The sequence below is a fragment of the Bos indicus x Bos taurus genome, chromosome 27 (assembly GCF_003369695.1).
Source record: "Bos indicus x Bos taurus breed Angus x Brahman F1 hybrid chromosome 27, Bos_hybrid_MaternalHap_v2.0, whole genome shotgun sequence".
NCBI lineage: Eukaryota > Metazoa > Chordata > Mammalia > Artiodactyla > Bovidae > Bos > Bos indicus x Bos taurus.
In genome coordinates this window covers 30,737,183-30,762,856 of record NC_040102.1, presented here as the reverse complement: position 1 = coordinate 30,762,856, position 25,674 = coordinate 30,737,183, and the positions used below count along the sequence as shown (strand labels likewise).

The 25,674-nt window shown below is 39.6% G+C and overlaps 1 protein-coding gene across 10 annotated transcripts in view; it reads right to left on the bottom strand.

Annotated features, from left to right (window-relative positions):
• UNC5D (unc-5 netrin receptor D) overlaps positions 1–25,674 on the bottom strand; it is a 684,626-nt gene that overhangs the window by 164,027 nt on the left and 494,925 nt on the right. For 6 of the 10 annotated variants that reach the window (XM_027529851.1, XM_027529846.1, XM_027529848.1 and 3 more), the window contains exons 5-6: positions 1,261–1,441; positions 223–390 (exon numbers count right to left, since the gene is read on the bottom strand). In XM_027529851.1, the coding sequence (XP_027385652.1) occupies positions 223–390; positions 1,261–1,441 (349 nt within the window). The remainder of the gene's footprint in view (positions 1–222; positions 391–1,260; positions 1,442–25,674) is intronic. The other 4 variants (XM_027529855.1, XM_027529852.1, XM_027529853.1 and 1 more) reach the window with 1 other exon arrangement.

The following is a 25,674-nucleotide window of genomic DNA, read 5'->3' as shown; positions in this document are numbered from 1 at the left end:
AGGGTAATCTGAGTATGAAGAGAAAAACTATGCCCCCACATAGAGGTATTTCATCCATGTTCTTGCTATTACAATTACTTCCATGTCAGTACTCTGGACAAAGGCTCTGTTCTAAGAACTTGGAAGATGTTGACTTTGGGAAGGTAGGTTCTACTGAACGCTTCACACCAGCTCGATCGTGGTGGTGGATGAGAAGGGAAAGGAAATCTACGCATATCTCACCAGGACAGAGAGCAGTGCAGGTTATTTTCTGCACTGACATTCCCTCACAAAAGGCTCCACCATTGAGAGGAGCTGGGTTGGTGCAGGTCCGGGAACGTTTCTGCCATCCTCTCCCACAGGGAACATTGCAGGCTGACCACTCTGTCCAGGAAGACCAGCCACCATTCACTGAGAGAGAAAAATGGGGAGGGGAGAAGAAAAAAAAAAAAAGAAAGGAAAGAGGTTTTTACTGATTGCCTACTATGTGCAAGCCACTTGCCAGGTGTTGTGAGTTGGGCATCCAGGGACCAAGAGACCAGTGGGGACCCTCACCAGCTGCCCCACTGTGTGGCAACCGTGGGGCTGATCTAGTCTCCACCTCCCAGTCTACTCTTCTGTAGACCATAGGAGGGACACAGAGAATTTATTTTGCAAGGAAATGATGAACCAGAGGAAGAAGTCATCAACATATTTCTACAGCACTTGCTATTCCAGAGGAGAAGAAGAAAATACCAGCATCTGAATTTCTATTAACTTTCAGTGCTTCAAACGTCAATCCCAGGGCTCTTCTACTGTGGAAGGCAGTGCTTACTTCAATAGCTGGGAATTTCACTTATCCATTACCTGAGCTATTCAGCAAATAGTCATGTTTGTTTTTGGTGGATTTCATATGCCAGAAGAGGAACTGTGAATAGCCAAGTGTGGGGAGGATGGGGTAGATGTTGGGTTTGGAAGAGTGGGAAGCAGAAGTTGCTCACCTCGATTCTTTTCAAATGTAAACACAATGGAGGCAAAGAAAAGTCTTTTAAAGTTCTTTTGAAAATAGATTGAAAATGTCACTCACTATCCCCCGGAAGTCTAATCTTGGATGAAAGAGCAAATACATTCACGGCTATAGGCGTCACCTACCAATGGGCTGAGGCAGGAGATGGCGCTGTAATGGAAACCCGCTGGAGTCCCTTCAGTGCTAGACACAGAAAGTTCTAAGGAAATGCACCTCCCTCTACCCCTCTGCATCCTATCCTCTCTATCCACTCCAGGCCTTTGGGCTGGTCTTACCATAAACCACCACTGTAGCCGACAGGCTCCTCCTCTTGGCTACGATGTTGGCCGCCATGCAAGTGTAATTCCCGGAGTCCGAGAGCCGCGCCTGCCGGATGATGAGGTTGTGGTCTGCCCTGGTGTCAATGTGCTCATCTTGTTCAGAGTCTATGGGCTCCTCGTTTTTCAGCCATTCCACCTATCGGAAGTCAGGAATGTTTACAAGTCATTAAACACACACACACACACACACACACACACACATACACACACACAAAAGTTTTCTGGAATCGGAAAATGAGTGGTTAGAGCATATGGAAGAGAGATGTACATAACACAGAATGGCAACACGAATGCTATCTTTTTAATCTTTATTCCATACACCATTCTTTTCATTCATTTGGTATATTCAGGACATGAATACTCCAGTTAATAAACTGGAGGTGGGAAAAGAATATAAGCATCCTATTGACTTTGACCTATTTTCTAAAAATGCAATAGAAGAGAGAAAAGACTGTAATTAGGTCATTTCATTATATTTCATCGTGTTACAACTCTGATGATGATGATGATGATGATACTCCAATAACTGGCCCAAAATGGAGATCAGAAAAAGCAACACATATAGGTAGAGCTTGGACTCTGTGCAGAGAGGGTATTATGTTGTCAGACAAGGTTTGAAGCTCATATTGTTTGCATTTAAGCAACAACAACATAGATTTGGGTAATCAGAAACACAGAAATGAGACTCAGATCTCAGTGTTCCCTGGTTTCAGGGATATGTTTATTTGGTGATCATTTATGTTACTCCTTTAGTGATTCAACAGATGTTTAGGTCAGATCAGATACCCGACACATTTAAGCCCCAGCCTCCCTTCCAAAGGATCTCACTTTTCACATCCTCTGAGTTTAGACTAGTCCCATCTCTGGTTTGTTTCCTCTGACTTGCTCCTAGAGTATCTATTTCTCTCTTTCCAGTTCCACTTTAAACGTATCCTTGGCCGAAAGTACTTTTTCCCTGGACACCTGAGGAAGCCACAGAGGGGACCTTCTGCTCCCTGGATCTTCATCCTCCCGGAAGCTGGGGCATACCGTCCCTACCTCCCCTAATTCATCAAGCAGACCAGGCTTCCCTGATCCAGCTGCCTGCCTTCCCCATGCTGTCTTCTGCTTCTACATCTAAACACCACCTCCACTCTCTTGTGCCATCTTGGTAGCACCGTACACAGCTCCTGTTTGACAAGAACCATTTACCTCTAGTTATCATTATGTGTTATACACAGGAATTTAACAGACACATCAAAACTTTAATTTAACCAAGAAAGCAGTCACTACACCAAAAAGACCTCACACGTAAGTACATGCATCCGGGTTCTTTTCACGTACCCTGCCCACCACTAACATAGATAATTGAAAGTTGGCTTTAGAAGATGTCTCATTTCATCTTTAAATGTAAATAATTATAATTTATTGCCAATAATCAAGTGACACCTGTTAGCAATTTGGTTTAATAAATATTTTTGGCTCCCATTAAAAGGGATTTATTTACCAGAAGAAAACCTATACTGATACTTTAATATTTATCCCAAGAACCAGCCCAAGAATGAGAGTATAGAATACCAAAAGTCATCAGTCAATCCAAAATCAGTCCTAGATGAGGCAGATTTTTAGAAAAGAAAATGATGCCAGAATAGCCAAAAGAGATCTGAGAACTGCTTTAAAACATACAAGAGCTGAAAAAGCAACATGGTGCAGGACCATGAAGTAAGGAGGCAAGCTTACTTCAACCCCAGCAGCTCCTCAAGGCATCACCATGTGCCAGCCTTGGGTATAAGAACTAATGATGTCCAAAAGCAGAGTCCAAAAGCACTGCTCTGTTTAATGAAGCAGGGCAGTGGAGCCAATTTTAAAATAATCTGACCACCAGTCCATTACAAAATATCCTCCACTCCCCAGTAACACTGCATATGTTCCAGCCATTCATTCATTCAACTGATAAATATTGCAACATTTACTGAACATCAGAGGTCATCCTGAGAGTTGAATAAAGTGAGATAAACAAAACCAGCATAACCTCTTCTTTCATAGACCTTACATTTAATGGTTAAGATGGAAACAAGTAAATCTAGGGACTTCCCTGATGGTCCAGTGGCTAAGACTCTGTGCCCCCAATACAGGGGGCCTGGGTTCAATCCCTGCTCAGGGAACTAGATCCCACATGATGTGGCTAAAAAGATCCCACATGTGGCAACTAAGACCCAGAACATCCAAAGAAATAAATTTATAAGAAAAGAAGTAAATCCACATTGCCACCAGAAAGTAAGAGTTGTCGGCAGTATCTGTGATAAAACATTTATTTATGTTAAGCCGATTGGATTGGGTTTTTTAAACCATCGTCATTGCTGTGTCACTGGAGAGAACAAATCGGTCAGCTTAAAGCAGGTCTGGGAAACACTCAGAAATTCTGAGTGCAGACTGGTTTTCTGATTGTTAATTTCCTACCCTTTCCATTTCTAGCGCCTACAAAGCCATTCCCTCCTGTCTCCACCTTAAGCCATCTTCTTTTTACATCCTTCCCCCGGCAAACAGCTGGTCAGGAAGTTGGGAAAGTCTGGCCATGGTCCATAAGTAAATCATTTCTAGTGAGGGAATGACCCTGGGGGCAGAGGCCCTCGAAACAGAAACCAAAGTAGGCGCAGCACCTGGAAATCAAAGAAAGCTTTCCGAAGGAAATCTGGGCCCAGAGGAAATTAAAGCCACAATCATTAAGCAGAGGTCTGGTTCCAAATTAAAAACTTACATAAAAATACCCCATGCACAAAATGAAGTGGTCAACACACGAGGAAAATATTTGCCACAGATTTGATACATAAAATGGTAATAATCTGATGACCTGAGGGTTATAATTTGAATCACTCATGCTCTCATATCAGTCGATGATAAAATATCATCCAAAATAAGACAGAAAAAACACACGCTAATTAAACAACTCAATAAATATTTTACACCACTAAAGAAAAGGTGAACAACAATATAAAGACGTTGTTCCTACCCAAAGAACGAAGATGGAAATGACACAAATGTACACAGGCACACACACACATAGAGTATTTTTTTAATTGAACTTACAGAGTACCAGGCATTTCTGCTATTGCTGCCCTATGATTATCTCCTTTCTCGAAGACACTAACAGCCTCTTAACTATGGTCTCTCTGGTGCTTCCATTCCTGCCTCCATAGTGGATTCTCCACGAAGGGATTAGGTCATATCCTTTTCTGGGTCCAAATCGTTCTACAGCTTTGAACACCACTAAGAACAAAACTGCACATCCTTACCATGGCTAAGAAAGTCCTTCTTGGTCTGGCCCCTAGTTAATGTCCCACCTTAGATTCCCCAAGTAACCTCTGTGCACTCTACTCCAGCCCTACTGGACTCTGTCATGTTCTAGAAAATTCATAGCAAGTTCCTACCTCAGGGCCTTAACACCTGCTGCTTCCTCTGCCCAGAAGGCCTTGCCTGCGAGGCCCCACCTTTCATTCAGGTCTCTAATCAAATGCTGCCTCCTTAGAGAGGTCTTGCCTGACAACCCTTCTCTAATATAGCAAGGTCTCCTTGCTCCCTGTGTCCTGCTTTAATTTTCTTCCTAATATTATCGCCATCTAACAGGTTTAAAGACAGTAAGCCTTTTGTTCTTGTAATTGTGATCTCAAGAATTTGCCAACGAAAATTATTGGGGCTACGAACAAGGATTTAAACACAATAAACTATTTTTAGTTGCAAAAAAGAAAGAAAGAGGAAAAAAAGTATGGCAGAGCTCTATTTAAATAAATCATGATTCAATAATTCAATTTAATATTGTATAGCTCTAAAGGTCATGATTTCAACTAGTGAAAATCCTGAAAATGCTCATAATGCATGAAAGAGTCAAACTGCAAAACTGTGTGTTTAGTGCAATCATAAATTTGTAAAAACAACAAAAAAAGAAATCACAAACATACATATTCTTTAAAAATGATTGCAAGAAAATGCAATATGCTGCAGAGGCTTTGAAAAAAGACTTGGGGCAGCTGTTTTTTTTCCTTCCTGGTGATTAACTGTGGCACATAAAGGAAAAGGTCTTTATTAATCTGAAAAACAACTACGGCAGCTTATAAAAGTCTTTTACTCACATAGCACAGTAGTATTCAAATTTATATTTAGCCATAGACTGCTTCCTCAAATTAAAGCTTATCTGATCATATGGTATATGATATGTGATCATATATATATATATATATATATATATATATCTTATGATATCACTTACATGTAGAAATTTTAAAAAAAGATACAAATGAACTTTGTATACAAAACAGAAACAGACTCACAGACATAGAAAACAAACTTAGGGTTACCAAAGGGGAAAGGGGGGAATGGAAAAATTAGGAGTTTGGGAATAACAGATACACACACACTATATATCTATATCTTTCTATCTATATATACATAATAAACAATTCATGGGGTCACAAAGAGTCAGACATGACTGAGGACTTAAAAAAAAAAAAAAAAACCTGTATACCACAGGGGACTATACTCTATATTGTATAATAATGTATGTGGGAAAAGAATCCGAAAAATCATATGTGTGTGTTTATGCATAGCCTGCATGCCTAGAGCCTGTGTTCTGCAACAAGAGAAGCCACGGCAATGAGTTTAGCCACCCGTGCACAGCAAGTAGAGAGTAGCCCCTGCCCGCCACAACCAGAGAAAGTCCGCACACAGCAATGAAAACCCCAGGACAGCCCCCCCACCAAAAAATTAATAAATTAAAAAAAATCGGACCGCATGGAGATGTTCAGCACACCTGTGCCATAAATTATAAGTTGACCCTTGCCATACAATCTACGCCCATCCACCCACATGTACTGTGAACATAGACAACGGTCTGCTACTTGGTTCCCCCAGAACACAGCTTGAAAACCAAAAAATATATACAGGACAAATGAGGAACCTTAGGATATATACATTCTGGCATAATTGGTGTTTACAGTGTCATGACTGAGGTCCATCAATCCAATTACATCTACAAACAATGGGCACGTTACTGCCACTAACTGCAGGGCTGTTTTTTATTCGTACGCTAATCGTTTATCCATTTAACTGATGGCAGGATCTTTATGAGAAAATCAGTCTGGTATTTTCTGGGCTTATAAAAGTGACGAATTGCTGCTGGATTTATGCTTTTGTCACTTAGAGAAATGTTAAAACATTTTTGATGAGCTAAGTGCTCCTAATGCAGAATAGTTTAATAAATAAGATAATAGGAAAAAAAAAAAAAGCATTTCCTACAGCAGCAGTTGCAAACTCGAATGTTCCTGGGGGCCAGAGAAGTAACATAAATTACTGACGAGGCGCTGGGTGCAAGACATCCACGCACGTTGTTTGCATATTAAAGACAAGGGCCTATTCCTCATTCCCTCGAAGAGATGAGCTCACTCTCATTTTTCTTAAAACATGTTATCATTTTTCTGTCTCCTTTTGTTTTTTCCCACTTTAGATAGAGACATGAGTATTTTAAAAAATTAACAATGATAGTGCAATGAAAAATGACTGTGAATTCATTTTTGTTTTAAAATCTTTTTTGCTTTCAATGCATCACAGCAATCTTCACATTTATGGAGTACATAGCTTCAGTGTCAGGATGTATGGGGACCCCGTGCTGCTGTTGACAAAACGCAGATTCCAAGACTTGTGCAGTTCAGACTGTGGTGACCAGCGTAACCAGTCGTTCAGCTGCTAAGCTGTGTCTGACTCTTTGCAACCCCATGGACTACAGCACGCCAGGCTTCCCTGTCCCTCAACCATCTCCTGGAGTTTGCCCAGTTCATGTCCACTGAGTTGGTGATGCCATCCAACCATTTCATCCTCTGTTGCCCTCTTCTCTGGCTTTAATCTTTCCCAGCATATTCCAATGAGTCGGCTCTTCACATCAGGTGGCCAAAATATTGGAGCTTCAGCATCAGTCCTTCTGATGAGTATTCAGGGTCAATTTCCTTTAGGATTCACTGGTCTGATCTCCTTGCGAACCAGATCTTCCATCTTTCTTGAGAAGCCAGGGCTGTGTATTTTAATGGATTATTTCTTAATTCTAACACGATGACTCATACATTACAAAATATATTGTGAGGATCAAACAAAACATATCCATAAACTGCATGGAGATTCACTATTCACTCTCTTTTCCAGATACCATAACATAAGAGCTGTCTGGCCTCCTGGGAGCACCACTGCAATGAAGACTTCACTGAATTTTATTCCTTTCAGTGAGTTGGCTTCCCCCATCATTCAAGAATGCTCTGGTTCATATGGATCATGGGCCACTGTCCATGCTCTTTCATAGAAATGACTGCCAAGCATCTAAGAACTTTTGAACTTAAATACAGTATTCTACAAGTATCATAAGGGCATGAGTATTAAATTCAGAAATTATTTTATAAGCAGTTGCCAACAAAGCCCTAATTAAGCTCTTAACAAAAGCAATACACATTTTCAAATTAGCTGTATGGATCAATACATTGACCACCCTGAGGCTAATGGACATTTTTTTTTTTAAATCACTGATCCAAATGATCTCATGCTAACAGGTCAGCTCTTTGACAGAAAGACTTAACATTCTGGAAGGTGCAAGGCATTCACATCTTCAGAGAAAAAAAAAACACATTTTTTTCTACTTATTTAGCATAGATGGATAATCCCAGTTAGAAGTGTGTGAAGAAACCAGTTATTTGGAGGTAATGAGGTTATGGATTTGCAGGGCACATGAGTTCAATAACATAGTGTTATGTGCAGATGGCCTGCAGTTTGTAAATTTTTCTGGTTTATAAACAAATCTGGATAAACAGACCTTCAAAGACACTTAAGATTTCATGCCAGACAGCGAGTTCCTGATCCATCATTCTGGTTAACTGGGGAGAGAAGGGATGTAACTGACAACCCTATAAATTTCTGCAACAATAGGCAGCATAGTAATTGAATGGGGAGGCTGCCTCCTTTGGAAGAGGGATGGATCGATGCTTCATGGGTGATCAGCTTATCTGAGAGCTGGGTCACATTTGAAAATGTTTGCATGAGTCTTGACATTTCGCCTCTTCTGACCTTTTGTCAGACATCCTGTATGATAAACTTTACACCTAAAGGTTTATTTCCATCAGAAAGCATGTCAGATTCTAATGCTCCTGGTCTTGTTCCTAATATTCCATAAAAGCATGAGAAGGTGAGTGCTGTTATTAATCATCTAAAAGTACAAAAACTAGACTAGAAAGAGAAAGGCACTTTAACAGGCTAGCTCTCTTCCCATGCAGGATCCCAAGCTTGTTGTCCTTTGAATCCTAGATAGTATCAACCTGGAACTCTCTCTTCCTTCACATCCCATAGAAAATGCCAATGAGGGCTATGAGTTGGTATCATCTACCAAGTGTTCTTATCCCCTCAGCTTCCCTGGTGGCTCAGATGGTAAAGAATCCACCTACAATGCAGGAGACCCAGGTTTGATCCCTCAGTTGGGAAGATTCTCTGGAGAAGGGAATAGCTTACCCACTCTGGTACTCTTGCTGGGAGAACTCTATGCACGAGGAGCCTGGTGGGTTACAGTCTATGGGGTCACAAAGAGTTGGACAGAACTGAGCGATGAACACGTTCACTTTCGCCAAGTGTTCTTATCCCCCCAGTTCCAGTCCTCTTGGGATTTGCTAGAGGAAATGTAAAATTGAGCTGTTCTTAAAGATGTAATCTCAGATTTCTGATTTTAGAAGCTTCTCAATTCATTACTCGTTGCCTGGGGGTCATCTTAAGTGGCAAATTCCTTAAGAACAAAAACAATATTTTAAATCTTCCTATAACTTGCATATAACCTTCTTTTGAGGATATTCAATAGCATCTGTTGAATAAAGCTTTTAGTCTGAATTAACATATATGCAAGTTTAGTGACTGGTGTGATTATACATACACACATACAACTTCAAACTGCATTTCAGGGATTGGGCCAAGGAAGGGGATATTATTTTTTGCTTTAAATCCCAAAGTGGAATCTAGATATGAAATGGAAGAGAGACATTTTGAGTGTAGTTGTTCTTAAATATATTCTGGGAACCACTAATATTTCATAATGGCTCCATAGGGTCTCATATTGAATTTCATGTATTTGTTCAAGGTATGAGTTATACAAGAGTAATAAATGGTTTTTCTCCCCACTACAACTAAGGATGGCTTAGGAAGGCAACCTTGTCTGACAGACAGCTCACTAGTGGGTATGAGAGGTCCTGCCAGGGAAACACTGGAAAGTCACAGTCATTCGCAATGTGGGCATTCCCTATATAACCTCCCAAACTTCTTGGTAAATTGCCATCTTACCAAATAACAAGTACGATTGAATTTCTGTGAGAAAATGAGAAGGCTGGAGCATGTATTCCAGTTGCAGGTCGGGGTAAACGGGATATGGCACCCAAGGACACAGGGGTGGAGAGGAGGGGACCAGGCAGAGGTAAAGAGGGGGTTCCAGATGACCCTGGGGGAGCCCTTGACTTCCACACCTAGCATACTGGTCTAACCACCACATTTCTCATTTACTTTAAGTCACATCATGAGTTTTGATCAAATGAATATTTCCCAGCCTAAAACAATGAGACACAGCATTTATTGTATACTCCGTGCCAAGTGGGCTTCCCAAGTGATTAGAAGTGTTAAAGAACCTTCCTGCCAATGCAAGAGACACAAACAGATATGGGTTTGATTCCTGGGTTGGGAAGATCCCCTAGAGGAGGGCATGGCAACCCACTCCAGTATTTTTGCCTGGAGATTCCCATAGACAGATGAGCCTGGCGGGGTACAGTCCATGGGGTCACAAAGAGTCAGACATGACTGAAGCAACGTCACACACACATGCCAAGTACTCTTTTAAACACTGTACGTATGTTCATTAATTTCACTCTTAAAATGTGTCTATGAGGTAGACACCATTTTTACCATCTCCATCTTGCAAATAACAAGGATGTTAAGTACTTTGCCCAAATATATATATATATATATATATTTTTTTTTTAATGGTAGAACCAGAATTTAAATCTAAGTTTTGACTTCAAATCTTGTTTTTAACCACTATGTTTAGTCATCCATCTTATTTTCCAGATTTGGGTGGAATGACCTCATGCTCTTTGCAAAATTACATTGAAGTACAGTGGATTGACATGACTGAAGATAATTTTGAAAACATATTTGGGGATTTTATGATCATCCCTAAGGACAGGGGGATGCAAAAAATATCGTGACAAAAGCAGCACTGTTGAATACATATATTGTCTCCCAGACGGTTGATTTAAAGGCCAGCTCTTATTTGAATGCACACATTCTGGTTATATGAACATGTCAAGATGTTCAGAATGTAGCCAGAACTATTTTTAACATATAAAACTTATTCAAACTTAATATTTGTCCCTATATAACTATTCAGAACTTAGGGTAGTCCTCTCCCAGTTATTTGGTGTTTGGTTTTGCTTCGGGGCAATGGGCAGAAATGAATGAAAATAGTCCATGAAATCTTTGTGATAATAGCCTGCAGTCTTAAAATACTTCAGAAGGCCAATGTTGGGTGACTTACAGGAAATAAATAATTAGGAAATTAACTTACAATATTTAGCAAATAGCTTTCCTAAGAAAGGGGACAGGTGTTTCGGGTCTTTTATTTGGTTGGGCATGGATGCAATTGTGAAGCTAAGGCAGCCGTCCTGTGACCATGAAGAAAAGACAAAGGAACTCACAGAGGTAATGGTCACTGTCTTTACACTCAAAAGCAAACACATTGCTAACCAACACTTTATCTCATTTGATCCTCATGACAGTTGCAAGGCAGGCAGAAAATATCTTATTCTTCCCATTTTACAGACTACGTGATTCACCTAAAGCAACAAACTTGGAAAATGGTACAACTAGAAGTTATAGCTTTCAAATCAGTTTCCCGCCACAAAACATCAGCCATTTTCTTGTCTTGCTGATCACATGAAGGCTGGCTCCTTAACATTTCCCATGATTCGGCTTGGCATTCTAAAGTAAGTCTTAACTGGGACTTAACTATCACAATAGGTGACATTCCTCTACTCAGAACGGAGCCAATTACCTTCTCACCTTAGTTTAGGCCATCACTTGTTTTGCTGCTTTCAGATTAGATGTCGCCTGTCCTCTCCTCTCTCCTTGATTCTATTTCCTTCAAGTTATTTATAACAGTACTCTCATGTTTCCCCTTTTTGTCTTCCTTTTCTTTCCAGACTGGATAGATTGACTTTAAAGCCTCCTACTCTGCACTTTCTGCCATTTAGCTCCACTTATCTGATTATGCATCACAAAAGGAAGTCGAAATTCAGCTTAATTGTGAAGTGAGAGAAACCTAACGATCAAAGACAGAATCACCCTCACGGATGCTGAATGAAATGACAGACAAGAGTTCCTCTGTAGAAGCCTGAGTTCTGATTAGAGAATGTTATTTTCTGACACTATGTCTCTAGTCAGATCAGTGTTGCCCTTTAACTTCCCTGTTTCAGTTATGAAAGTCAAGTGCAGCCTCACGTTATTTTTTTAAAATTCATTTTGACAGGTAAATGGTCTCTGGGAAAGTAAACACCCTGATCAACTGTTTATTGAGACTGTAACATTGTCATGAGTGAGAAATGAGACATGTTTACATTAATGTAAAGCATTTACACGAATGATGATCAGAGGGAAAAGACAACATTGAACAGATGAAGCATAAAAATGAGAATGGGAAGAGATTTGCAATCAAAAGATGATTCATAAAGGAGGTGTGTGCTACCATTAGCTTTCAGCTATGCTCTCCCCCTCGTGGAATGGATCTTGTTCATTGCTAATTCTACATTTGCTCTCTCTCACCTGCTAGGGGAAAAGGAATTCTGGTTTTGAACCTTTGATAAAGCAATACCTTGGAGATGCTTCCAACGCTTCTTAAGCTTTGCAAACTGCATTGGCTATCTGAACGAGTGACCTAAAACACAGTATCATTCGCCTGTTCATTTTAAAGGATTATTTTAGGATGGGAAGAACTCTTTAACAAGATTACAAAGAGCTGGGCTTCAGGAACTCTCCTGGTGGTCCAGTGTTAGGAATCTGCCTGCCAATGCAGGGGACACGGGTTGGATCCCTGGTCCGGGAAGATCCCACATGTCGCGCGTGCCGCAACTACTGAAACCTCGCTTGCCTACAGCCATGCTCTGCAACAAGAGAAGCCACCACAGTGAGAAGCACGTGTCCCTGAACACGCGCCACAATTAAGGAAAGTTCGCACGCGGCAACAAAGACCCAAAACAGCCATAAAAAAAACCAATTAAAAAAAAAACAAACCAACAAAGAGTTGGCTTTCAGAGAGACTCAAAACAGTCTCTGCGTTCACATTTCCTTCCCTACCAATTTCTGGTATGTACATCAGGTTTTAAAGTGGTGGTGAGGGGATCTTAATTAACAGTTCCCCCTTTCTGTTCCTTACTACCAAGTACTATATACTCAAGTGCTGGAAAATAGCCATCTTAGTCAGGATTAAAGCATTAAAGACTCAAAATGTTCACATCATAACTGGTTTTAAAAGCTGGTATCAGAGTTACATACAATTTGGAAATGCAAACACAGATCACTGACACATACATAGACACAAACCACTGGAGAAACCAGATCTGTTCAGAATAAAAATATTTCCATCAGCCACATTGAAAGGCTAATCAGGTAATGATCTACAAAGGAAATGCAGGGACAGATATGGATGAGCTGAGCTTCCATATATTGGGTGGCTGAGAATGAATTAGCATAATCATAAATTTGTTCCAATTACAGAAGGCAATTATCAGAGCCCAGCTTACAGCATTATCAAAATGAAATCAGCTAAGTGCATCTACGGCCCAGGTAGATGCCACTGAGTTAACGTTGCTTAAAAAAAGAAAAAAAAAAAGCTCTCTGCTTATTCATCTTTTATCCCTTTGATGACTGTACACTCCATATAAGTCTCCTTTTACCTGACAGACACAAAGCCACCATGAAAGAGGAAAAAATACATGTGGTACTAAGAAAAAGTCATGCTTAGTATAATAACTCAAGTGCAAAATAGCCAAATTCAAACTCTGAAGTCTTGTATGGATAATTTCTCTAGATCAGTGGTTCAGACAGTGCTTTTACACTGTAGACAGTGATTAACATCAGCTCTTGTGTTCTCTCCAAAATATTGATTAGGAATAAAACAGTGAGTAAGCCTGTCATTACCTGCTTCAAACAAAAGTTCTTTGTGCATAATGTAATGCCCCTCTTTTGCAAAGGTAACCCCACTGCTATTTCTATTGTTTCCATGTTGCTTTTCTGTTATTAATAGAACCTGCTGCCTGGTTAACCATTGCCAACCTGGAAAGAGGGCAGGAGAGTCAAATATATTTTGTATAGAAAGCAATGAATTTATTCTCCAAATGTTTGTGCTGAAAAGGCAATTCAACATAATGAGTTAAGATTATACTTGTATACAATAGAATGTGCCCAGCACCTAGGAAAACAGACGTTAAAGAGGAATATTACTCAGCTATAAAAAACAATGAAATAATGCCACGTGCGGCAACATGAATAGATCTAAAGATTATTATACTAAGTGAAGTCGGTCAGATAAAAAATCATATGGTATTACTTATTTGCAAAATCTAAAATAAAAATGAAAAAAAAATGAACTATTTGTAAAAGAGAATGAACTATTTGTAGAAGAGAACATACAGACATAGAAAAACAAGCTGTAGTAACCAAAGGTAAAAGGGAAGGCTTGTGGCTGTTCAGTTGCTAAGTCACATCCAACTCTTGTGACCCCATAGACTGCAGCCCAACAGGCTCCTGTGTCTGTGAGATTTCCCAGGCAAAAATACTAGACTGGGTTGCCATTCCCTTCTTCAGGGGATCTTCCCGACTCAGGGATTGTAGCCGGGTCTCCTGCATTGCAGGCAGATTCTTTACTATCTGTGTCACTGAGAAAGCCCATGCTAATTCCAAACTCTTAATTTACCCCTTCCTACCCCTGCTTTTGGGCTTCCCTGGTGACTCAGGGCTAAAGAATCCACCTGCCAATGCAGGAGACATGGGTTTGAGCCTTGGGTTGGGAAGATCCTCTGGAGAAGGGAATGGCCACCCACTCCAGTATATTCTTGCCTATAGAATTCCGTGGACAGAGGAGCCTGGTGGGCTACAAGTCCATGGGGTTGCAAAGCGTCAGACACGACTGAACGACTAACACTTTCACTTTTGGAGATTAACAGATATGCACTACTATATATAAATTAAACAACAAGGACCAACTCTTTGTAACCCCATGGACTGGAGCATACCAGGCTCCTCTGTGCATGGAATTCTCCAGGCAAGAGTACTGGAGTGGGTTTCCATTTCCTTCTCCAGAGGATCTTCCCGACCCAGGGATCTGTCTGCATTGCAGGCAGACACTTTACCATCTGAGCCACCTGGGAAGCCCTCTGTATAGCACAGGGAATTATATTCAGTATCTTGCAATAACCTGTAATGAAAAAGAATCTGAAAAGATTATATATACATAACTGAATCACTTTCCAGTACACCTGAAACTAACACAACATTGTAAATCAACTGTACTTTAAAAAAAGGAAAGACAAAGAGATACTCAAGAGATGGCAGGTTAGTAAGAAAGATGAAGGATTTCTATTGTAACTAACTGCATTGGATTTTGCATACAACAATAAGGCCCAGTGGAGCTGAAACAGGGGAAGAAGAGAAGATAAGAGAGATTAACATATCTATATTGATGGTCTGCTATGCATCAGATGCTATTTTAGGTTCTTTCACATCTTAAACCACTTGGTAAAGTGGACATTGTTAACTATGTCTTTACAGTTAAGAAAATACCAGCAGGAAAGAACTGAATGAAATATTTGACCATGCTCAAGATTCTGCCATCTTAAACAAGTAAGCAAACAATACCCTTCCTTTCTTTGCTTCACAGGAATCTCTCTTGAATCTTTTAGCAATTAGTCACCCCTCATCATTACCTTTCAGTCTGACTTCCACCCCATCAACTCACTGAAATGACTCTTGCTGATTTCACTGATGTCCCCCGTGTTGCTACATTTAGTGCAAACTGTTTTGTATTCTTCCTTGTCTTTGAGGGGTAGGAAGAGTCATTGTTGGATTGTCTCTTCCATTGGTTCTGATGATACCACCTGTTCTCTCTTTGCAGTCCTCTGGCCACTCATGCTCTTTTTCGTTGGCTTCTTCTTTATCCAAACATGAAGTATATACTTCCTGGGGCCCCAAGAACACTCCCAAATTATTTTCAGTTCAGAGACCTGACCTACAGTCTCATACTTAGCCATCTGACTTTGCACCTACCTTTTTAAGTTTCATAGGTGCTTTTCAAGCTCAACAGATGGAATTAGCTTTCGAATTTTTTCATGTAGAAGTTACAGACGGATAGATTTCCTTACCTGACTGACACTAAAATATCTGAATCTCATCATCTGAAGATAGGGGTTCACTGAAAAAGATTCGATGGCAGGTGACATAACTGCACCATTAAAATGAAATTAAATTTAAAAAGAAGATATGATGTACCAATACTTTGCCCTTCCAATGTGAAGGGCATTGGAAATGACCCTGATGCTGGGAAAGATTGAAGGCAGGGTGAGAAGGGGATGACAGAGGATGAGATGGTTGGATGGCATCTCCTACTGGATGGACATGAGTTTGAGCAAGCTCCGGGAGATGGTGATGGATAGGGAAGCCTTGCGTGCTGCAGTCCATGGGGTCGCAAAGAATCAGACATGACTGAGTGACTGAACTGAACTGATATGATGTACAGAATATGTGGGATTGCGGTGGGGCGGGGGGGAGCAGGGAAAGCAAGGAGCAGAAAGATCACTATGTGGCTGTGACCACAACCCTGAGGAGAGGCTGGGATGGGATGAACTGGAATGTTATAATGGGTATACAAGCATACCTTGGAGATCCTGTGGGTTTGGCTGCAGACTACCTCAATAAAGCAAATTTCACAATAAAGTGAGTCACACAATTTTTTTTGGTTTCCCAGTGAATGTAAAAGTTAACATTATACTGTGGACTGTTAAGTGTGCAACAGCATTATGTCTAAGAAAACAACATACACAGCTTAGTTAAAAGATATTTTATTGCTAACAAATAATAACCAGTATATGACTAAACAGGATTGCCACTAACATTCAATTTGCAAAAAAACCCATAATAAAACAAAAAAACCCACAACCCATTATCAGCAATTAGGTGAAGCTCAATAAAATGAGATATGTCTATACAATAAAGAATCTTAACAATAAGTTAAATGGCAACATAGAATGAATAGAAATTTGTGGCTGATTTAAGATTTAACCTAGACAGCATATTAAAAAACAGAGACATTACTTTGCAAAAAAAAAGCTATGGTTTTTGCCAGTAGTCATATATGGATGTGAGAGTTGGACTATAAAGAAAGCTGAATTGAAAAGCCAAAGCGTTGATGCTTTTGAACTGTGGTGTTGGAGAAGACTCTTGAGAGTCCCTGGGACAGCAAGGAGATCCAACCAGTCCATCCTAAAGGAAATCAGTCCTGAATATTCATCCGAAGAACTGAAGCTGAAACTCCAATACTTTGACCACCTGATGCGAGGAACTGACTCATTGGAAAAGACCCTGATGCTGGGATAGATTAAAGGCAGGAGGAAAAGGGGATGACAGAGGATGAGATGGTTGGATGGCATCACTAATTCAGTGGACATGAACTTGGGTAAATTCCGGGAGATAGTGAAGGACAGGAAGGCCTGGTGTGCTGCAGTCCGTGGGGTAGAAAAGAGTCGGACACAACTGAGCGATTGAACTGACTAAGGTTTAAAGAGAGGGCAATCAAAATTTGGCACATATATATCTGAATTATATAAGGGACAGAGAGAACACCCAGTGAAAAGGTCATTTTCGGATGCTACACTGGTATTGGCTGACTGAACCTCCCCTTAGTGCCTGATATAAAAAGAGCAGTCTGAAATCAAAAGAACAAAAGAGAAAGAAACACCAAATAAGGTTGGCAATAGAAAAATAGGCTAAGTACTCGAATAATTAACTCAATGATGCCTTTAGTTATATTCTCTGGTGGCTCAGCTGGTAAAGAATCTGCCTGCAATGTGGGAGACCTGGGTTCGATCCCTGGGTTGGGAAGATCTCCTGGAGAAAGGAATGGCTACCCACTCTACTGGCCTGGAGAATTCCATGGACTATTCCATGGGGTTGCAAAGTGTCAAACATGACTGAGCAACTTTCAATCACAGTCACATGATGTACGTAAGGCATTGAAATAAACATTCAACCCAGATCTCTGTTCACTGTCACACTTATATAGTCAACACCTTTTGGGGCATATTCCACAGTCTTAGAACAATTTTTATCCAAGGTTATAGGTATATATAAAACATGCAGGAAGTAAGATAGGGGATAAAAGAGTTTAAGATAAATGCGGAAGAAAAGTAGCAGGAGAGGAAAAAAGAAGCTGCAGAAACACACTGCTGAGGTTGAGGCAGGAGAGAAACCAGAAATGCACGTGTCATGGAAGTCAAGAAAGAGAAATATTTAAGAACTTAAAAATTACCACTGGAGTAAAAGGCAAGTATAAGTCAAGACCCAGGTTCCGTATCAACATGAAGTTCCTTCTAGAGCATGCTAATTAAGGGACTCCACTCTTTGTTATTTTAAATGCAAATAATAACAATAAACCTACAGTGTCCTCCTCCGTTCATTTTCCATGATATTCACGGAAACTTTCCCAAAGTCAGTGGGCCACTTGAAAAATAAAGTGGTATGTCTGACTGACTCCTTATAGCAAAACATACTTCAGGCATATAAAATATCAAAAGCACAGTAAGCACAGCCATAGAAATACCATAAGAAAGCATGGGATAATATTTTCATAATTTTAGAGTGGAGAAGGATTTTTGCATGGTACAAGAGCCGAAACCATAAAGATTGACTCCTAAAATGTAAAAGTTCTATATACCAAAAAATGTCATACACAAGAATAAATATGAAAAATGTACTAAATACATTTTTGCAACTTTTGTACAGTGTGATGCCAACCCAATAAAAATACATGCTGGTTAGTATGTTCTACCAGAATGTACTGAATGAATGCCAGTACATCTGCTTTTTAATATACAAAGATCATGCTAAAATCAGTAGGAAACAAGCATTCCAACAGAAAATGAGGTAAGGACTCAAGTAGATTATTTAGAGGAGAAAAATACAAATACAGGGCTAATACATGAAAAGTTTTTCAACTGTTCTAATAAGGGAGAAATATCAACAACCTCAGATATGCAGATGACAGCACTCTCATGGCAGAAAGTGAAGAGAAAGTAAAGAGCCTCTTGATGAGAGTGAAAGAGGAGAGTGAAAAGACTGGTTTAAAACTCAAAATTCAAACACTAAGATCATGGCATCTGGTCCCATTACTTCACTACAAATAGACGAAGGAAAAAGTGGAAACAGTGACAGATTTTATTTTCTTGGGTTCTAAAATCACTGTGGATGGTAAATGCAGCTATGAAATTAAAACACATTTACCTCTTGGAAGAAAAGTTATGACAAACCTAGAGAATGCATTAAAAAGCAGAGACATCACTTTGCTGACAAAGGTCCATATAGTCAAAGATATAATTTTTTTCCAGTAGTCATGTACAGATGTGAGAATTGGATCTTAAAGAAGGCTGAGTGCCAAAGAATTGGTGTTTTCAAACTGTGGTGCTGGAGAAGACTCTTGAGAGTCCCTTGGACAGCAAGGAGATCAAATCCATCAATCCTAAAGTAAATCAACCCTGAATATTCATTGGAAGGACTGATGCTGAAGCTCTAATACTCTGGACATCTGATGAGAAGAGCTGACTCAATAGACCTTGATGTTGGGAAGGACTGAGGGCAAGAGGAGAAGGAGACAACAAAGAATGAGATAGGTGCAGGGCATCTCCAGCCATTGACATGAGTTTGAGCAAACTCGGGGAGTTAGTGAAGGACAGGAAAGCCTGGCGTGCTGCAGTTTGTGGGGTTGCAAAGAGTCAGACATGACTTAGCGAATGAACAACAAATAATGAATATGAAAGTGAGCTATTAGCCTATTACTTTGGCAAATACTGAAATTATATATGGTTGGCAAAAGTGTAAAGAAGTAGATGTTTTCAGTGACTGTAGGTTATAGAATAAATTAGTACAATTAGTAGATCCCTTTTGCAGGATAATGTTGTAATTTTTACCTAACCTGAAAATACTGATATCATCTAATGTAAATTCCCACTGGTTGCAACTGAAAAGGGCTTCCTGGATGGCTCAGCAGGTAAAGAATCCGCCTGCAATGCAGAAGACATGGGTTTGATCCCTGGATCAGGATGATGCCCTGGAGGAGGAAATGGCAACCTACTCTAGGATTCCTGTCTGAAAATCCCATGGACAGAGGAACCTGGTAGACTACAGTCCAAAGGGTCACAAAGAGTTGGACGTGACTGAGTGACTGAGCATGTATGCAATTGAATAATTATCACTAAAAATCCAAAGATAGAATGCTAAGATGTTAATTTCAGCCTTATATATAATGAAGAAACTATAAACAACCTAAATTTTCATTAACATCAATTATACACATTTACTTGGTAGAATAGTATGCAACCATCAAAAAGAATGGTGAATTTATTTCTTAATAAAATGGAAAATATCTCCATGATATATTACTGTTAAAAGTAGATCATAAAACAATATTTGTATTATCTCTATATTCAAAGACACATAACTATCTGGAAGGCAGTTCACCAACTGTTGTTTGGGTAGTGGAATTTTCAGAGATCAAAGTTTTCTTTAGAGATTCCTAGATTGATTTAATTTTCAGTATGAGCTACTTCCCAAATATATCTGGCCATCTCCTTTACAAGGACGGCTGTACTTCCTGATTCCTTTTTGGTTTGTTGGGTTAATCTGACTAGTTCTGGCCAATGCATTGTTAGTGAAAGTGAGCTCTCAGTTCCAGGCATGAGTATTTAATTTCCTGCATTGAGACACTCTTGTCTTTTCTCTTTCTCCCTCTGCCATAACAGCTCACAAGTTTTTGGAGAATGGCTATTCCATCAACCTTGGAACTGCAGTAAGAGTGTCCATAAATATTAAATATTAATTAATTTATGTCCAGCTGACATGTGATGGACATGTAATATGAGTGATAAACACATCTTTGTTGCTTTAAAGCCACTGAGATTTCCAGGTTGCTTGTTACTTTATCATAATCTAGTTTACCCTATTTTTTTTTACCATCTATATTATGTTTTTAAGCAGAAGAAAAGCTATTTTCATTGAACAAACAAATATATGTTCCCAAAAGGTTTCTAGTACTCCTAGTCTCTAAGATATGAAACAAATTGTCTTAAATGGCATCTTTCTTTTCCAAAAACTAATACATTAACAAGAAAAACAATCTGTTTCTAGATGGCTAGAAGACTAAGTGACTGTCCCGTGTCGTATTTTATCTTCACAGGTATCCTTACCTACCTGTTTTAGACAACTTCATGACTTCTGCATAATATTACACTGTGCAGATCATGGATAATGAGTCACTGTGTTAAAATCTGAAGCTCTAAATTCATGGAGGGACATTTAAATGAAATTATATTACCTTCACATGTCATACTTAACTTCAGTTGACTATACAATTTCATTAAAAGAATTGAGTTTTTCATTTGTTTTTATTTTTTTAAATAACATAAATAGTTTCATGGATTACAAACATTCTAAGGGGAATCTAAAAAGAAGTGACTTTGTACATCTAACATTTTCTCATTTGGGGAGGGTGTTTATGTTTCTCATTTTAATCAGCCTGGTCAATTAAATTGGACAGTTTCCTATTTGTTTTCTATTCAGTTTCTCCTCCTCGTCTTTGCATTCTGGTTTTATGAACTAGCTCAAAACTGCTGTTTGGTCTTCACAACACTACAGGGAATATTTAAAAAATAAACTAAATTGCTTCATGACTTTTTTTCAAACTTGCTGAAAATGAGATTTTTCAGCAGCTTTTACTCCACAACCTCCTCCTCCCTTTTTAATTTAAATTTTGGTACTGAAATGAGCTTACAATATTCCATTAATATCACTAGGGGAGACACTTGTTTCCCGCACAATGTAGAGATTAGCCTGTAATTCTCTCTGCTTCTGTCCTTCATTGTTCTATCACTTTACAATGCCTGTATATAGTATATTTAGCAGTTTATTTGCCTTAAAAAAATCCACCTTTCCATATTACTCACTACAAAAAATTTAAATTACCCTGCAAGCCTTAGTGTACCATAAACTGTTGTTGGGAAAGAGGTGGTGATTCTGGGTTCATCCCAGAACACTTGGAGAGTCAATTATATTAACACAATCAACAAAGGAAAGTCACGATCAAAACTGCCAAAGAATAAAAAGTACATCTTCTTGGGTATTAAATATTTGATTATTTATTTTGGAAAAAATAAATGTACATATATGTATCTTAAATGGGTATACACCTCATTAAAATTCAGCTGTAAATTGGTACAGTCTCTATGAGAAACGGTAGGGAGGGTCCTCAAAAAGCTACAAATAGAGTTGCCATATGATACAGCAATCTCACTCCTGAGCATACATCCAGACAACTCTATAATTCAAAAAGATACATGCACCTTTACATTCACAACAGCACTATGTACAATAGCCAAGACATGGAAACAACCAAAATGTCCATCAGCAGATAAACGGATAAAAAGGACATATAGTACATGTCTACAATGGAATACTGCATGCTAAGTCACTTCAGTTGTGTTCAACTCTTTGCAACCCTATGGACTGTAGCCTGCCAGGCTGCTTTGTCCATGGGATTCTCCAGGCAACAATACTGGAGTGGGTTGCCATGCTCTCCTCCAGGGGATCTTCCCAACCTAGGGATTGAACCCTGGTTTCTTATGTCTCCTGCATTGGCAGATGGGTTCTCTACCACTAGCGCCACCTGGGAAACCCACAATGGAATATTACTCAGCCATAAAAAAGAATAACATAATGCCATTCGCAATAACATGGATGGACGTAGAGATTGCCATACTAAGTGAAGTCAGACAGAGAAAGACAAATATCATATATCACTTATATGGGGAATCTAAAATATGGTAGAGATGAGCTTACTTATGAAACAAAAACAGACTCATTGAGTACAGGCTTGCGGTTGTCAAGGGGGAGGAGGGAAGTGGAGGGATGGAGTGGGATTAGCAGATGCAAACTATTATACACAGAATGGATAAACCACAAGGTCCTGCTGTATAGCACAGGGAATACTGTTCAGTATTCCGTGATAAGCCATAATGGAAAAGAAACTGAATCACATTGCTATATAACAGCAATTGCCTCAACACTGTAAATCAACTATACTTCAATAAAATAAATTTTTTTAAAAAATCAGCTGAATGTTAGCTGCAGAAGACAAGTAGTCTGCTGGATGGTAAAAGCTTACATTGTACTTTCTTCATCTATAATTCAAAATTCTATAATCTACATAAGAATTTTCAAGAATCACTTCTGCATAGTACTTATTATTATGTCAGCATAGAGTTAATGCCCTATTCTTCTGTAAAATGAGAAAGAACAGTACCTTCTTTTGTCTACCTCATGGGGATTTGGGGAGGTTAAACATGAATCTGAATGGAAGGACTTTTTTGGAAGAGTAAAGCAATACATTAATGTAATGTGGTAGCAGATCCTGTGGAGAAGGAAATGGCAACCCACTCCAGTGTTCTTGCCTGGAGAATCCCAAGGACGGGGGAGCCTGGTGGGCTGCCGTCTATGGGGTCACACAGAGTCGGACACGACTGAAGCGACTTAGCAGCAGCACCAGCAGCAGATCCTGGGGCTTCCCAAGTGGCACTCCTGCCAATGCAGGAGATGCGGGTTCAATCCCTGGGTTGGGAAGATCTCCTGGAGGAGGAAATGACACCCCACTCCAGTATTCTTGCCTGGAAAATTCCTTGGGCAGAGGAGCCTTGCGGGCTACATACAGTCCATGGGGTCGTGAAGAGGTGGACACGACTCAACACTGACAGCACAGACTGGTAGCAGGTTCTAGAAACACATCATTTCACCATGGTTTCACTTACAAGGCAGAGTCAACAGTTCAAAAAGATGAGACCAGAACACCTGCAGCTTGCACGTGGGTTCTGCATGCCACTCAGAGTTTGATCTCAACCCTGAAGGCACTCAGCTGACACTGACAGACTTTTTCCCCTGAATTTTTGCCTTTAATTTTTCATTTTGTTGGAATATGGTTGATTTGCAATGCTGTGTTTTCAGGTATGAAGTGATTCCGTTACATACACACATATATTCATTCTTTTTCAGATTCTTTTCTCGTGTAGGTTATCACAGAATACTGAGTAGAGTTAGTCCCTGTGCCTTATGGTAGGTCCTTGCTGGTTACCTATCTCGCCTATAGCAGTGTATACATGTTCATCCCAACCTCCTGATTTAACCCTTCCCACTACTGCCATGCTTTCCCTTTGGTAACTATAAGGTTTTTGTTTTTTAATATCTGTAAGTCTGTTTCTGTTTTGAAATAAATTTATTTGTATCCTTTTTTAAAAATTCAATTCCACATATGAGTGATACCATATGATATTTGTCTTTGCCTCACTTAGTATGATCATCTCTACATCCATCTTTGTTACTATGAATGGCATTATTTCCTTCTTTTTTATGGCTGAGTGATGGATTTTAACGAAAGGAATTTTGCTGAAGAAAAATCATTCTGGCATCCATGTGGAAGGTGTCTGGTGGCACTGGGGATTAGAAAGTCATTCCTCCAGTAAGATAGAAAGATAGGAAGTCATTACTCCAGTAAGGGGGGAAATGATGAGAAATGATGAATAAGGCAGTGAAGTAAAGATAGAGAAGACATAAATCAGAATGGATAGAATTGATAAGTAGTAATAATTGAAAAATGAGAGGAAGGGTGAATGAAGGAATTGAAGAAACATGCATAACTCACAAGTTCCCAGCTTGGGCAACTGGTACCCTTAACTAAGACAAGGGGCCGCACAGTTTCAAATTCAAATACCTGTTTTGTACATGTTATCCATAATGTGCTGTGGAATGCTTTCAAGAACTGATCATTGACTTAAGCAACTAGACTCACCCAGCGAAACAGACATCCTCGAAACACGCAACCACCAGTGTCTCTGGTTTGAGGATAAAGTACATTTTTATACTAGGTACTGTAGAGTCTTCATCAATGAAAATAAGGTTTGTCTGCAGACTTAAGTTTGGTGGTGATCATTTAATTGGTCAAAACTATAAAATACCTACAATTCTTGAGTGAAGATACACTGCATCCAGAATATCAGCACGCTTGAAGATAACAATCCATCAATCTCTGAGTGCAAGATAAAACTGGAACCAGCTTAATGTAAAAAAAGGTCAGCAGCTGGCTGACAGTCACATGTCATCTGCTTAGAGCCTGTTCTTTTCAGTTTATAAATCAACACCTTGTTTTAAAAAATACAAATCGGTACAAGGTCCTTTACCCTTTCTTTTTCAACCCACTACTTCTCACCTGCATTTTCTAATGTAAGTAGGACACAGCTGAATAAAACAACAACCTCTTTTACTCATCTTACAAAGTGCATAGTACCTAAGACAGAAATGAGGCTATTCTGTTTGAGAATAATTATCATCAAATTCTTTCCTCCAGTGTGAAAACATCCTCTTTCCCTGTCTCTGTCTTTCTGTCTCTCCCCAACATCTACAAAAATCGCCCTCATTCCTTCACACCACCCGCCTCATCCGAGTGAGGTGACATGCCGCCATCACTAGACAGACTTACAGATGAGATTCCTTAAAGGGCTGCCCTTCTCATTTGCCTGTGGATTTTTAGCTTGTCATGAATATCATTTTATTGTACCTTTAGGCCAAATGGCCCAAACCATCAAATATGCTATAGCTACCACTGCAATCAATAGTGTTAATCTGTCTAGTGTTTAAAACCAGCAATAATGCAAGCTGATTGGATCTGTCTTTAGACTACAATGAGTTGGAAAAAGGACAGAATGGTGAGGGTTTGGCCAGGAGGTACTAAAAAGATCATTTTCTGCTGGGATCTGGGCTGTCTAAAGATGAGGAATGTGTCAGCTGTTTTTCCTCCCCCCTGAGCTCTGAATCGGCACACATCAAGTAGCTTAAGTCCATTTATCCATTGATGTTTCTATACACGCTGGTTGGTAATAAGTAAATCCCCCATAATGACGCCCTGAAGGAGATGCATGGTAATAGTCTCTCCTCTTCCAGCAAACCTGTGACTGCAGATAGACCGTTTATGACTTC